Here is a 16,189-nt window from a genome sequence, read left to right on the forward strand (position 1 = left end):
GAATAATTTAGTGGTTTCTAGCCTGGCTGGATGATGTCTTCGATATTCACTTTCAGGAGAGGTCCTTAGAAAAAAGATGCCAGCACTCCCTAGTCAGCCTGAGTTCCCCTCCTTTTGTCCCATGGAGCATCTTCTGCCAGCTGAGGAACTTATGCAGCCTGTATCTCTATTGTGGGGGCATGGGTCATTTTCGTGACTTCTGCTCGCTTCATCCATGAAACGCTCTGGTCTAATACATCTGGAAGGTGGAGTATTGGACCCAGAAATTCCATGTTCTCCTCTTGTTCTTTCTGTGTTCCTTCATGTAGGCGCTTCCACTCAGTATGTTTTGTCATATCTGGATTCCGGGGGTTCTGGCAATTTTATGGACTGGAGAACTGCATCTTCTATGAAGCTTACCCTTTCACCCCTCACCACGCCACTGGCAGTCTCGAAAAATTGATGGCACTGTTCTTCCAGGGGGCCCTATCTGCTTTCAGACTCTCCCTGTTAAGATGTCGGTAGGGATACTTCTCCAAGAGTGGATATCCTTCCTTATCCTACCTAAGGCCTCAACCCCCACTGTATTGTGCCTTCCTTGGCTACAGCTCCACTCTCCACATGTGGACTGGACTTCTGGGCAGACCCTGGCTTGGGTTCCCTCCTGTTTCTCGTCTTGCTCAAGTTACCCCAAAGGAAACACTTCCGGTTACAACCACATTGCTCTTCTCGTTGCATGTAGCTATTTCTGGGATGTGTTCTGCAAAAAATCAGCTGAGGTACTTCCTCCTCACAGGCCTTTTGACTATGCTATCAACCTTGTTCCTGGAGCAACTCTGCCCAAGGGCCATACCTACCCTCTGTCCATTCCAGAGGCCCAGGCCATGTCAGAGTATGTCACTGAGAATCTAGAGAGGGGGTTCACCCAGAAATCCCCATTGCCTGCAGGAGTAGGGTTTCTTTTCCATTGCCAAAATGATGATAACTTAAAACACTGCATTGACTATCGAGGCTTAAACGCAGTCACAATCGAAAATCAATATCCCTTACCCTTAATATCGGAACTATTCGACAGGTTGAAAGGGGCCTCCATTTTTACCAAGTTGGATCTCAGAGGTGCATACAATCTGATCCAGATACAGGAAGGTGATGAATGGAAAACTGTGTTTAACACTAGGGATGGGCATTATGAATACTTGGTTATGCGTTTTGGCTTGTGCATTGCCCCAGCTGTGTTCCAAAACTTTGTCAACAACGTTTTCAGGGATCTTCTGTATCAATTTGTTGTCATCTATCTGGATGACATTCTCATCTTTTTGGAAAATCTGCTTGTCCATAGAAAGTCTGGATTGTACTGCAGCCCCTTAGAGAGAATAATTTGTATGCCAAGCGACAGAAATGTTCTTTTGAATGTTCTGAGATCCTGTTTTTGGGAAGCTTTGTCTCTAGTTTGGGTCTTCGTATGGATCCTGGAAAGTCTTGGCCATTACCAACTGGCCTCTTCCTGCTATCCTCAAGGCCACACAGCACTTTCCTGTGTTCACAAATTATTATAGGCAGCTCATTAGGAATTACTCTTCCATTGCTGCACCTATTATCACCTTGACCAAGAAGGGTGCAAATGCCAAGGAGCGGCCCCCTGAAGCTGTCTCTACATTTCATGATTTGAAACAGGCCTTTGTTTATGGTTCTCTCTTGAGGAGACCTAATCCTGGGAATCCATTTTTTGTTTAAGTGGACGCTTCTTCAATGGGGATTGGAGCTGTGCTTCTTCAGTCTTTTGAGAAGAAACTTCAACCATGTGCTTTCTTCCCCAAAAAATGTTCTCAGGCAGAGAAGAATGATGCTATTGCTGATCGGGAACTTCTTGCAATTAAATTGGTGTCAGAGGAGTGGCATCATCTCTTGGAGGGTTCCCCTCACCCCATAACGATTTTCACTGATCTTAAAAATCTGCAGTACTTAAATAATGCCAAACGTCTGAATCCCAGACAGGCCCGGTGGATCCTTTTCTTCTCCCGTTTTAATTTTATGATTATGTACAAACCTGGTTCTTGCAACAGTTGGGCTGATGCTCTCTCTAAGTCATTTGACGCTTTAGATGAGGAGCCCACCCCTGAACCTGAGCCGATCATTTGGACCTACTGCATTCTTGCCCATTCCCCCACCCTTTAGTCAAAAGTTCCTCTTGGGAAGACCTTCGTCCCCACTGAACTAAGATCCTTCGCTGGGGACATGATTCCAAGGTGGCAGGTCTTGCTGGGTTCCTCCGATCCTTCCTGCTCATCAGTCGCCACTACTGGTGGCCTACTCTCCTCTCGGATGTCAAGGACTCTGTTAAGGCTTGTCATGTCTGTTCTCAGTCGAAATCCTCCACACAAGCTCCTGCTGGTCTTCTCATGCCTTTGCCCATTCCTAAGGAGCCCTTGCTCACATTGCCATGGATTTTATCACCTATCTTCCACTATCTTAGAATAATACAGTAATTGGGTTGTAATAGATCGGTTATCCAAGATGGCTCATTTTGTTCCCCTTCCTGGTCTCCCTTCTGCTCCTGCTTTGTTTCTCATTTTTGTTCAAGAAATCATTGGACTCCATAGGGTTTCTTCTCATATTGTTTCCGAGAGGGGTGTTCAATTTACTTCTCGTTTTTGGAGAGTCTTTTGTAAATCCCTCAATATGTCTTGGAGGTTTCCCTCCGAGCTTGGGCCCAAGCGGGGGAGGGGGAGACCTCATAAGAGGGGGTACTGTCATGACTCTGAAGTAGTGCTCATGTCTGTTTGCTCACCTTTCTGTTGTGTTCAGCTTAGAGGTCAGTCGCTGTTCACCTGTATGCTTAAGTAATCTTCCCTCAAGCATGGCTTCACCCATCCTCTAACTAGGAACACTATATTAACCTGTGCACTGCAAGCCAAGCCTTGCTGATAAATATTGTGTGTTTGGCTTCCTGTGTGTTTCTTGCCGTGTGCACTACGTCTATTTTTGTTCACCAATCTTGGCTTGTTCTTTGACTATGCCTGCCTGCTTGTTACCCTGACCTTTGGCGTGTTCTTTGTCTAATCCTTGTCTGCTAGTTGCCCCGACCTTTGGCTTATCTCCTGAATACCCCTTGTTGTCCTGGACTGCTGCTTCCTCTCTATCCTCCAGTAGCCTACCGTGAGCATGAGCTTTAGCTGGGAGACCCTGTGGGGCCGCGACCTGGAGCCAGTTGCAGTACAGTCTATCCTCACCACTAGTGGCTCTGGTTAACACCTGCTGGCTCTTAGACTCCACATCTTGGGCAATCTTATGCTCTAGCTCCCAGTGGGATCTGTGTTGGTGCTCTAGTGGACCTTCTTTCCTGGACCACCCAGAGCTCCATCCGCAGCAGTCAGCCGTAGGGTTCACTACCTTAGTGGTGCACTCCTGACTCCAATGGTGTGCATCTGTCACCTGGCCTCAGGTGACCTGACAATTGCAGAAGCTTTTCAATAAAAAAACAACTACAACTACTTTAGCCAGCTTTTTTTTACAAACAAAAATGTCACTGGCAGCCCATGGTTCCAGAACATGTGACCGTAGAGGCCGTATGAGCCAGAGTCCAGGCACCATTATAAAGTTGTTCTGACTTCTGGGACAAAAAGTCACTGTCTCTGTGTCATTTTGAAAACTTGCACTGTGGATGGAAATAAGGTTGTTATTTAAGCACTATAGGATTTTGATTTGTATGGATTGGAGTTGTGTAGCACTACAGTATATCTGGGAGTTACAAATGAACTCCCCATCTATGTAATATAGATGGGTAGAGGAGGAGATGTCTGTAGTCCATAGAGCACAAGGGACTGGAAATGGTATACTGTTAGTATCATAGGATCCACAGGTGAAAATAAAATAGAAAAAATCCTGAAAAAAGCAAATAATATAGCCACCATATCTAAAGAATAGTAGTGTATATATATAAAATAAACACACATATTATATATATATATATATATATATATATATATATATATATATATATATATATATGTATGTATATATATATATACATACATATATATATATATATATATATATATATATATATATATATATATATATATATATATATATATATATATATATATATATATATATATATATATAATATGTGTGTTTATTTTATTTTTTTATACATTTGTACTGTAACCACTGATTTTCCTCTTTGCCTATGGAACATGACCTGAACAATGGTGCAGTATGACCATGCATGAAAATACTTACATGGAGTTAAGGAAGTCTCAGCCTAAACTATATACAGTAGGTGGGTTTATTCTACATTGTAATACAGCTAAGCAATTTAAATTATTTTGTCTTTAATATAATTTTCAGCACATTGACTTCACTGTGTTTATTTTGAGATTATTGCCAACCACAGACATTGTTCAGTATGCAATAGCCCAGTATATCACTTCATTATCAAAATGTCCCTGGAAAGTAATTTAAATATCAGCAACTACATAAGTATATGAGTTCTTCACAATAAAATATACATTAAGACCCCTTTCACACTGTAGGCATTTTTCAGGCGCTTTAGCACTAAAATTAAAAGTGTGAAAGGGCTCTAAATGGCAGATCTCTGTCTACAGTGAGTGTGACCTGGTCTAAAGTCAGTGTTGCTTATAAATATTGAGATTCTTCAATTCCTGCCAAGCCCACTTAGTGAACAAGTGGTGCAGCAGGTCACAAGCATATTCTATTTCACTTTTATACAACAGATTATGGTTAGTGGCCCTTCTGCTAGTGACCTAAACCTTCTCTATTTGTAGCTTTAGTAAAGGTATGCCCATGTTGAAAGACCTCATTAACTCAATGAAGTAGGTCAGCTAACCAATTACTAAGGTGATGTAACCCTTTATTTTGTAGGAAGGAGGGGTTGATTGATCTGCCTGCTGATGGTGAATGAAAAAAATCTGCTGGGGATGCATATTGCCATATACTGCATAGCTTTGAAAGCAGCAGATGTACTCCTCTTAAGGCACTACTGAATCGTCTCAACTGAAAAGCCTTTATAGATCTACACTTGGAACTATCTATACAGCATATACCAAATATATGTAAATGTGTTTATCCTGAGCTAATTTATTTTAAAGAACTGCAGTGATGGGCATTGCCAGGACATCCAGGAGTGGGGCTGCCATATAAAACAAAAAAAACTAAAAACTAAAAATGATTGTTCCTTAAAATATAAAACAGATGGCAACAGTTACCTCCTAAAGTAACTAAACAAGATGACAATCAATGGTTCTCTAGTTTCTGAATTTATTATACTTGGCTTGTCCACTCGTCCAGAGCTGGAAACACTTACATTTATCCTATGTCTGATTACTTATATCGTGGCTCTGGCTGGCAATGTCATTATTCTTCTCCTATCCATTATAGACTCAGGTCTAAACACACCTATGTATTTCTTTCTGGGACTGTTGTCATTTCTTGACATATGGTGTACCTCTGCTACAATACCCAAGATGCTTTCAAGCTACATAACACAGTCTAAGGCGATTTCCTATTATGGGTGTGTTTTCCAGATGCTCTTCTTGACTTGGCCTTTGGGAGCTGAGCTACTACTTCTTACAATTATGGCTTATGACCGATATATTGCAATTGGAAATCCACTTCGCTATGCATCAATAATTAATCGCAGAGTATGTATAAGGATTACAATCACTATCTTAGTTACTGGCCTAATTAATTCTTTGATTCACACATATTGCACTTTCCGACTCCCATACTGTGACGACAATAGGATTAATCACTTCTTCTGTGAGATAATGCCTCTGTTGAAACTAGCATGTGCAGATATTTATATCAATGAGATTGTAGTCTATGCATCTGATTTTATGTTTGGTATTTGTTGTTTTCTCCTTATATGTGTTTCCTATGTCTTTATACTTAAAACTATACTAAAGATTCGTTCTGCTAAAGGCAAGCGTAAAGCCTTTTCTACATGTGTTTCTCATGTTGTAATTGTTTCTATGTTTTATGGAGCTGTAATTTTGACCTATAGCCAACCAAAAAACAGTCCTTTAGAGAGAAGCAAAACAATATCTGCTATATATGCTATTATTACACCTTCCCTAAATCCTATCATTTACAGTCTTCGGAATAAAGAGGTTAAAGAGGCATTGAGACGAAATGTGAAAAGGCTAATTCATTATAAAATCCATCCCTAGGTCCATTTAAAAAGCAGCAAGTGATCAATGATATACTAATACTATCTATTAAACAGCAAGTCTTTGGAACTCTGATGTAACTCATCACCTGTCATCCCCCACCCCCTCAAGCACTTCCTATTTAAAAAACTTGCATACACAGTTTTCCCCCATCATCTTCCAGGACAGTAACCTAAGAGATGAATGGATCCTCCTTTTACAGCAAACACAATTAAACCAGTGAAAAACCCCACCCACCCCCATCACCCCTCAGTTTAGATTGTGTTTCTTACCATCCGGTAGCATATTATTTGTTGTTTTCTTCTGACTGGACAACTGTTGGATCCGCAGTTCTCTTCTGCATGCAGATCTGCTGAGCATCTGTTGCTTGAGCCTTTCTGTGGTGCTTGAAACGTGTCACATCTCCTGAAGTCCCCAGTTGGTGAGCCTGTCTTCCTGTTCCTCCTTGGAGGAGTAGTATTGGATCTTGCAGTGCATTCAGCAGGTGCAGAGGGCTGGGTACTTGGTACTTACCTCGTTCTCTTAATTGCTGGACACATTCGTCGAAGCCCTTCTCCACAGAAGTAATCAAACAAGAAAAATACCCAAGAATTCTCCAATTTTCTCCCTGTTTCTGAAGCAAAACAGCTGAGATTACAGTTTCTGGAGCATGCACTTACAAAGCAAATGGTGCTTGTTTATCCACAGGAGCTAGTGCAGGAGCTGACTGCAAATCATTTTTCAACATTTCAAAAGCTTTTTGCTGGACTTCTCTCCAGGGACCAAATTCATTTTCCTCTTTATGTTTTAACAAATCGTATAGCGGTTTTGCCTTCTCTGCCAACGACTCGATAAAATCTCTAGAGAAATTTACCAAACCCCAAAACAATCTGGTCTAGAGAATTTCAATAAAACATTTGCCAACGCCTAATGAAATATAGATAGCAAACTGTGATAGCCTTGCTGAAGACGATTAAAAACATATTGGACCTTTTTGTAAATGAATGAACATTTATATTGGCAGTTTTTGGCCAAAGCAATGCTAAAAAAAGCCGTTTGCAATGTCTAGTACAGAAAACACTTTTGCGTTAGCGTTTAATTGTGACATGATGTGTTTCTGCTACAATAGGGGAACAACTTGGTATGTTTTTGTTTAGCATTCTTAGGTCAATCAAGAATCTGTATGCACTAGGGTCATCTCGTTTAGCCACTGCCCATAAAGAATTATTTGTTACAGAATTAGCTTTCCTGACGATTCCCTGTTCCAAAAACTCTTGAATAATCACTGAAACAGGTTCATCAGGCTCTGGTGATAATTTGCATGGTTTGACAAATGGATGATCTTTTCTCTGAATATTAACCTGAATACCTTTAAATAAACCAACCTCATTCTTTTTCTGACTCCAACGTTTTTTGTGTGACTGTACCACTTGTTTTAACTTCAAATTATCTCCTGTATCAGGTCATTTGTAATCAATGTCAACTGATTCTATCAAACAGATGCTTCCCACTTCTGAATAATCAGCTGGGTCAATTACCACATGCTTATGATTAGCTGAACCTTTCCAAATCACTCCATTGCCTAAATAAATTATCTACCCTCTTTGAAACAAAATATTTGTACCGATAATATTCTCTGCTCCCTGGCAAAACCACATGTCAATTTCAGTTTTCAAACAACCTGGGATTTCAAAAGAAACATTTTTACACATTTTAGCCTGAGAATCACCTGTTCCATTAAACCCAACAATTGTACAAATTGCTGCATCCGATAAAGCAGGTAATTTCAAACCAGTGATACTGATCTGAGCTCCTGTATCCAATAAAGTTCTAACCTTTGTCCATTCATTTTAGCTTTTAAAAAAGGATGACCACTCTTGTCTAGAAATATGGGAGTTGTGAGAAACAAATTATTTTTCTATTTGTCACAGGGAAGCCAATAATGGCTGTCTCCTATTGATTTCAATGGTTGAATGTGCATTCATATTCATACCAATCTCTCTTAGCTCTTTCCTCAGAGGAGTGTAAGGAGAAAAAGCCTTAACTTCTTCTGCTGAAAGTAGGGCAGAAGGTTGAATGGATATCAATCCATTTTCTTTCCCAATGTTTTTCAACTCAATATCTCTTAAATATTTCCTACACTGCGACTTATAATGACCTACTCTTTGAAAGTAGAAATAAGAAAGTAAATGGCTTTTTATGATCAAACTGTCTTACACTGTCATTCCTGAAGGAGGCAGCATTAGCTGCTTTAAACCTAGTCTGGGTGTCTCTTTCAAAATTGCTATTCTGAATGACAGATATCTTGTTTTTTAAATTGCTTTGTTTTAATTGTCTTCTTACAATATCTATAACTGAAGCTGCCTCATCTAAATTTTCTTTTTGACTAGCCAACACCATTGATGCAGGATCTAAATATGTACATTTTATAGCAAATGGCCTTATTAAAGCCAAATTTTTGTCCTCCAACGCATATAACATCTTGAATGCCTTAGCTAATTTCTCTCTAAAATAAAAAGGGTCGTCATGTATTGAATCCTATGTGTTGCGTTTAAGCTCATTTTTCCAGAAGCAAAAAAATGGATTCAGACGCAAAAGTTTCCACGTTTCAGACGCAAAACGCGGCAGGTGACGTGGCAAGTGGACAATCCACAACTTGTGGCAGGTGATGTGGAAAGTCACGTGGCAAGTGGACAATCCACAACTTGTGGCAGGTGACGTGGCAGGTGATGTGGCAAGTGACCTGGCAGGTGATGTGGCAGGTGACGTGGCAAGTGACCTGGCAGGTGACGTGGCAAGTGGACAATCCACAACTTGTGGCTGGTGACGTGGCAGGTGACGTGGCAAGTGATGTGGCAAGTGATGTGGCAAGTGGACAATCCACAAATTGTGGCAGGTGACGTGGCAAGTGGACAATCCACAACTTGTGACAGGTGTCCCGTGGCAAGTGACACGCTAAATACAAGTACACTGCTGCTCTTACAGCTACTGCTCTGGTCTCACAAAATTGCTGAAATAGTTAATAATACTGTTTTTTGAGCTTGGGGAGGGTCTATGATGTTAGCTTAACCAAACGCTTCTAGACGCAAACGCGGTAAAACACCGCTAAATCGCGGTAAAAATCGCGGCAAAACAGGCGTTTCTAAATGCCGGTTTCAGCTTTTAAAAACATGTGTCCAGCAGAGTTTGCATCGGTTTCTCGTGTGCATGAATCCTAAGGGTAGGTTCACACAGGGGCAACACGACTTTCAACATGACTTTTGGAGGCAACTTGGACATGACTTGAACACGAATTGGGCACGACTTGGGGCGACTTACAACACGACTTTAAATCGCCCCAGGCCAGGCGACTTTTGCTGTGGCCAATCAGAGAATGAGCTCTCAGCTTTGCTTACTCCACGCCCCCCCCCCACCCCAAAGCACCTTGTCCCCATGTTGATGAGGACAAGGCCTCTTCCTGAAAACCCTGGCCGTTGGTTGTTGGGGTCTGCGGGCGGGGGGCTTATCGAAATCCGTGAGCCCCCTTTAATAAGGGGGCCCCCGGATCCCGGCCCCCCACCCTGTGAATGAGTATGGGGTACAATGTACCCCTACCCATTCACCTGTGAAAAAAAGTAAAAAAAAAAAACACAACACACAAGGGTTAAAATTGTTTATTGCACAGCTCCGGGGGTCTTCTTCCTTCTTCGGGGGTCTTCTCGCCAGACTCCTCCGCTATCTTCTGCTCTTTTGCTAGCTCTTTCACTAGTGGAGGAGCCCGGCTTTCTTCTTCACCGCCGCCCTCTTCTTCCGACTTCGGAGGTCTTGTCCCCCCTCTTCGGTTCTTCTTGCCGGGCCACCGGGCCTTTTTCTAGCTCTTTTACAAGCGGTGGCTCGGTCTTCTGTCACCGCTGCAGCCGTCGCCATCTTCTGTTCTTCTTTTCTTCTCTTCTTCTCTTTAGGAGATGTTGCCTTCATCGCTGTCTCTGCTCACAATGACAGGGACGCGGCATGCAGGGACTTATATAGGGACACCCCGGATAATGTCCCCGCCCATTATGATGTCACAGTCCCAGAGGATGCTGGGACTGTGACATCATAATGGGCGGGGACATCATCCAGCGATGTCCCTATATAAGTCGCCGCACACCGCGTGTCCTGTCATTGGGACCGGAGACAGCGACGAGGCAACATCTCCAGAAGAGAAGAACAGAAGAGAAGAACAGAAGACAGTGGTGACAGAAGACCGGGCCACTGCTTCTAAAAGAGCACCCCCCCATGTTGAGGGCACTGGTATGGCTCAGGAGGGGGGGCTCGCTCGTCCCCACCCCCTTTCCTGGCCGGCCGGGTAGCGTGCTCATATAAGGGTCTGGTATGGATCTGGGGGGACCCCACGCCGTTTTTTCGGCGTAGGTGGTTCTCCTTAAAATCCATACCAGACCTAAGGGCCTGGTATGCTCTCGGCGGGGGAACCCACACCAATGTTTCTTAATAAATTTGGCATAGAGTTCCCCCTTGAGAGCTGATAATTCTGTGAGAGTCGCCTCTGTATAGACAGAGATCAGACTTGGAGGCGACCTCCATTGAAATCAATGGGTACCAGTCGCCTACAAGTCGGATAGAAGTAGTACAGGAACCTTTTCTGAAGTCGGAGCGACTTTAGTAGTGTGCATTAAGATGGCTCTCATTCACTTACATTGATTTTTACATGTTGTCCGACCTGAGGCGACTAGGGGGCGACCTGAAGTTGGATCTGAGTCGCCCCTGTGTGAACCGGCTCTAAGGAGTCCAGGATTTCAGCCGTCGGCATTTCCTCCCCCCTCATACACATTAATAAGTGATGTAATCTCTCAGATGCCTCACTATGAACTTCAGTTCCATGATTATCAATATATGGTGATTTTATTAAATGCCTTGCAATAAAATTAGGAACCCATAAACAGAAAATGTTATTCCTTTGATCATCACCCAAGTTGAAATGATCACAAAAAGTTTCAGACATCCCTGTTTTGAAACACTTCTTCTCTTAAATCATATCATGCGGGATATCTTCCAAAATTTTCATCAACTGATCATGTTTTTTCAACTTAGACGCTCTATCTAATAACTTTTGTTTGTGTACATCAACCTCTGCCGCATCTGCTTCATCTACCTCAATAGAAACATCTGGTATATAAGAATCCTTTGTTGTTTCTGACTGCTTTTTAATATCCCTCTTTGTAACCACAAGATATGTTTGTTTTTTTTAATTGTAACATCCTGCATTTCCATTTCACTCTCTAAATGCTCAATATAATTACAAAAAATTTCACAGTTTGAACAACTGGGTTCAATAGATAAATTCTCATGTGTTTGTGTAATTTCTGAAACATTTTCACCTCCTTTGTTCATTACACAAATCATATGTTTTTCTGGCACATCATAAACCATTGAATCAAAAACCGTAAACAGCTTCATTATGTTACACAATTTCTTCTTTGTTTTAGCTAATGAAAATCTAGCCTTATCAATTTCAATATTTGCCTGTAAACATTGTGAATACATTGATTTCCACAAAATAGTGTCAGTCACATGATTCGCTAAACCTTTAAATTCCAATTTGCTTCCATTAGCTAGACATTTAATACATTCCTTGATTTCTACTCACAGAATATAGGACTTTTTCCTTTATGCGCTGATCTCAAATAAGCGTCTTTCAAGACTTCTGATTTTCACACGAAATTCTCAGGTCTTCACAATCATCAATCAATTTTTCTCCTAGGTTCATTCAATAGTTCCGAAGTTTAATTTCAGTGCACGACTTCTCCCCTCTGATCATGGAAGGCAGTGGTAAAAAAAACGTCCTCAAATTTATATTGGCTGGCATACGCCAATGTAAAATGTTAATAAACTGTGAAAAGACCTTCCTGTCTTCTCCAGATGATTGTGATACACATTTCTTAATTGTATTAATTGTATAACTGAGTCAGCTTGAATCAAACCGTGTGATTTATTTCTACACAAAAGTTACAAAAATACTTACAAAAGTTGTACATTCAAATTAAAAAATAAACTTAGCTGCAAATAAGATCAAAATATGAGATTAAGTTGTTTGTTTCAAAAAATAAGCTCAAGACGTGCTTAAAGATGGCTGCTGTTTCCTTTGTTCTGACAGCAGCTTTCTGTATGCAGGGTTTCTTTAGCAATGTTAGAAGTGTAGCAGAAATGTAGAAGTGTAGAAGAAGTGTCCATCTAGACCTGTAACTTCCTTTTAAATAAACTCAGTTTCTTTGTTCGAAAGCATGCCTAAAAATACACACTCCCATATTACTCCCCTCAAACTCTCCCTTCCACTCCCCTCTAACGGTGAGGGCTAAGAGTAAGAATGTAATATGAACAGCATGGCTAATTAAAAACAGAGCAAGAAGTGAGTTTGAGAGACAGCTTGATTTAGAATAATTATATAAACACCCATTTTCGCAAATAAGATATCTGTTACATAGGAATACCTTTATGAAAATATAACCAGAAATATCAATCAAAAAATCAGAACTCAGTTCAAATGTCACATCTGTAAGTTATTAGTTCAAAAAACCTTTTATATACACATAATTACTGGGGGTTTCATAAGTTATATACTTATAGGACCAAGTAAAAATTTAGATATACAGTGGTGTGAAAAAGTGTTTGCCCCCTTCCTCATTTCCTGTTCCTTTGCATGTTTGTCACACTTAAGTGTTTCGGAACATCAAACCAATTTAAACAATAGTCAAGGACAACACAAGTAAACACAAAATGCAATTTGTAAATGAAGGTGTTTATTATTAAAGGTGAAAAAAAATCCAAACCATCATGGCCCTGTGTGAAAAAGTGATTGCCCCCCTTGTTAAAACATACTATAACTGTGGTTGTCCACACCTGAGTTCAATTTCTCTAGCCACACCCAGGCCTGATTATTGCCACACCTGTTCACAATCAAGGCATCACTTAAATAGGAGCTGCTTGACACAGTAAGGTCCACCAGAAGATCCTTAAAAGCTACACATCATGCCGAGACCCAAAGAAATTCAGGAACAATTGAGAAAGAAAGTAATTGAGATCTATCAGTCTGGAAAGGGTTATAAAGCCATTTCCAAAGCTTTGGGAATCCAGCGAACCACAGTGAGAGCCATTATCCACAAATGGCGAAGACATGGAACAGTGGTGAACCTTCCCAGGAGTGGTCGGCCGCCCAAAATTACCCCAAGAGCGCAGCGACGACTCATCCAAGAGGTCACAAAAGACCCCACAACAACGTCCAAGGAACTGCAGGCCTCACTTGCCTCAGTTAAGGTCAGCGTTCATGCCTCCACCATCAGGAAAAGACTGGGCAAAAATGGCCTGCATGGCAGAGTTCCAAGGAGAAAACCACTGCTGAGCAAAAAGAACATCAAAGCTCGTCTCAATTTCTCCACAACACATCTTGATGATCCCCAAGACTTTTGGGACAACATTCTGTGGACCGATGAGACAAAAGTGGAACTCTTTGGAAGGTGTGTGTCCAAGTATATCTGGCGTAGAAGGAACACTGCATTTCATAAAAAGAACATTATACCAACCGTAAAATATGGTGGTAGTAGTGTGATGGTCTGGGGCTGTTTTGCTGCTTCAGGATCTGGAAGACTTGCCGTGATAAAAGGAACTATGAATTCAGCTGTCTACCAAGAGATCCTGAAGGAGAATGTCCGACCATCTGTTCGTGTACTCAAGCTGAAACGAACTTGGGTTCTGCAGCAGGACAATGATCCTAAACACACCAGCAAGTCCACCACCGAATGGCTAAAGAAAAACAAAATGAAGACTTTGGAGTGGCCTAGCCAAAGTCCTGACCTGAATCCTATTGAGATGTTGTGGTATGACCTTAAAAAGGCCGTTCATGCTCGAAAACCCTCCAATGTAACTGAATTAGGACAATTCTGCAAAGATGAGTGTGCCAAAATTCCTCCAGGACACTGTAAAAGCCTCATTGCACGTTATCGCAAACGCTTGGTTGCAGTTGTTGCTGCTAAGGGTGGCCCAACCAGTTATTAGGTTTAGGGGGCAATCACTTTTTCACACAGGGCCATGATGGTTTGGATTTTTTTTCACCTTTAATAATAAACACCTTCATTTACAAATTGCATTTTGTGTTTACTTGTGTTGTCCTTGACTATTGTTTAAATTGGTTTGATGTTCCGAAACACTTAAGTGTGACAAACATACAAAGGAACAGGAAATGAGGAAGGGGGCAAACACTTTTTCACACCACTGTAAAGAATATAACATACTGTCCTCCCATGCATACACCACCAGCTCACCTTAACAGATTGATCTATATGCTTTATAGATCCAACTGCGCTTCCCCTTTAAACTAAATTGAAATCATATCCCCTCTCAAGTGTCTCTTTTCCAGAGAGATTAAGTTCAGTGCTTGCAACCTTTCCTCATAACTAATATCCTCTAATATCCTCCAGACCCTTTATTAGCTTTATTGCCTTTCTCTGTACTCGCTCCATTTCCAGTACATCCTTACTGGTGCCCAGAACTGGACAGCATACTATAGGTGCGGCCGGACCGGAGTCTTGTAGATTTTTCTACATTAAACCTCATTAGCCATGTAGTTGCCCACCCCATTAATTTGTTCAGATCTTTTTGCAAGGTTTCCACATCCTGCAGAGAAGTTATTGCCCTGCTTAGCTTATTATCGTCCGCAAATACAGAGATTGAACTGTTTACCCCATCCTCCAGGTCATTTATGAACAAATTAAATAGGATTGGTCCCAGCACAGAACCCTGGGGGACCCCACTACCCACACCTGACCATTCTGAGTACTCTCCGTTTATTACCACCCTCTGAACTGGCCCTTGTAGCCAGTTTTCAATTCATGTACTCAACCTATGGTCCATGCCAACGGACCTTATTTTGTACGGTAAACATTTATGGGGAAATGGGTCAAATGCTTTTGCAAAATACAGATAGACCACTTCTACGGGCCTTCCTTTATATAGACGGAAACTCACCTCCTCATAGAACGTTAATAGATTGGTTTGGCAAGAACGATTCTTCGTGAATCCATGCTGATTACTGTTAATGATACCATTCTCATTACTAAAATCTTGTATATAGTCCTTCATCATCCCCTCCAGGAGCTTGCATACTATTGATGATAGGCTAACTGGTCTGTAATTCCCAGGGATGTATATTGGGACCTTTTTAAATATTGGTGCTACTTTGGCTTTTCTCCAACCAGCTGGTACCTTTTCAGTCAGTAGACTGTCAGTAAAAATTAGGAACAATAGTCTGGCAATTACTTGACTGAGTTCCCTCAGATGCAAGCCATCTGGTCCCGGTGACATATTAATTAAGTTTCCCAAGTCAAATTTTAATTCTGTCCTCTGTTCTTTGGAGGTGGACGTGCTTCCTGTGATGTGTCATGAGGATAAACACTGCAGTTTTGGTTACTGAAGCCCCCCCAATTCCCTCATGAAGACTGAGGAGAAGAATAAATTCAATACTGTACACACTGTATTAGATACTATGTACACCACCAGAAAAGTAGCAGAAACAGTACACACTGTATTAGATACTGTGTACACCGCCTGCACTGTATTAAAAACTGTACAATAGCTGCACTGTATTGTATACTGTGTACACCACAAGAAGTGTAGTAGAAGCTGTGCACACTGTATTAGATACTGTGTACACCGCCTGCACTGTATTAGAAACTGTACAATGGCTGCACTGTATTGTATACTGTGTACACCACCAAAAGTGTAGTAGAAACTGCACACACTGTATTACATACTGTGTACACCACCAGAAATGTATTAGAAAATGTACACACTGTATTAGATAGTGTTTACACCACTAGAAAAGTAGTCAAACTGTGAACACTGTATTAGATACTGTGTACACCACCTGCACTGTATTAGAAACTGTACTATGGCTGCACTGTATTGTATACTGGGTACACCACCAGAAGTGTAGTAGAAACTGTACACACTTTATTAGATACTGTATACACCGCCTGAAGTGTATTAGAAACTGTACTATGGCTGCACTG

At 41.3% G+C, this 16,189-nt stretch overlaps 1 protein-coding gene across 1 annotated transcript; it reads left to right on the plus strand.

Moving 5' to 3' along the window:
- The first annotated feature begins 5,228 nt into the window (after window positions 1–5,228).
- Window positions 5,229–6,221, plus strand: LOC143940070 (olfactory receptor 13G1-like). Its single transcript, XM_077461113.1, has one exon. The coding sequence runs from the start codon at window positions 5,229–5,231 to the stop codon at window positions 6,168–6,170; it is 942 nt and encodes a 313-aa protein (XP_077317239.1). The 3' UTR covers window positions 6,171–6,221.
- Window positions 6,222–16,189: the final 9,968 nt, after the last annotated feature.

This window comes from Lithobates pipiens, unplaced genomic scaffold, assembly GCF_037356315.1.
Source record: "Lithobates pipiens isolate NorthernLeopardFrog02 unplaced genomic scaffold, aLitPip1_a1.2 Scaffold_3, whole genome shotgun sequence".
NCBI lineage: Eukaryota > Metazoa > Chordata > Amphibia > Anura > Ranidae > Lithobates > Lithobates pipiens.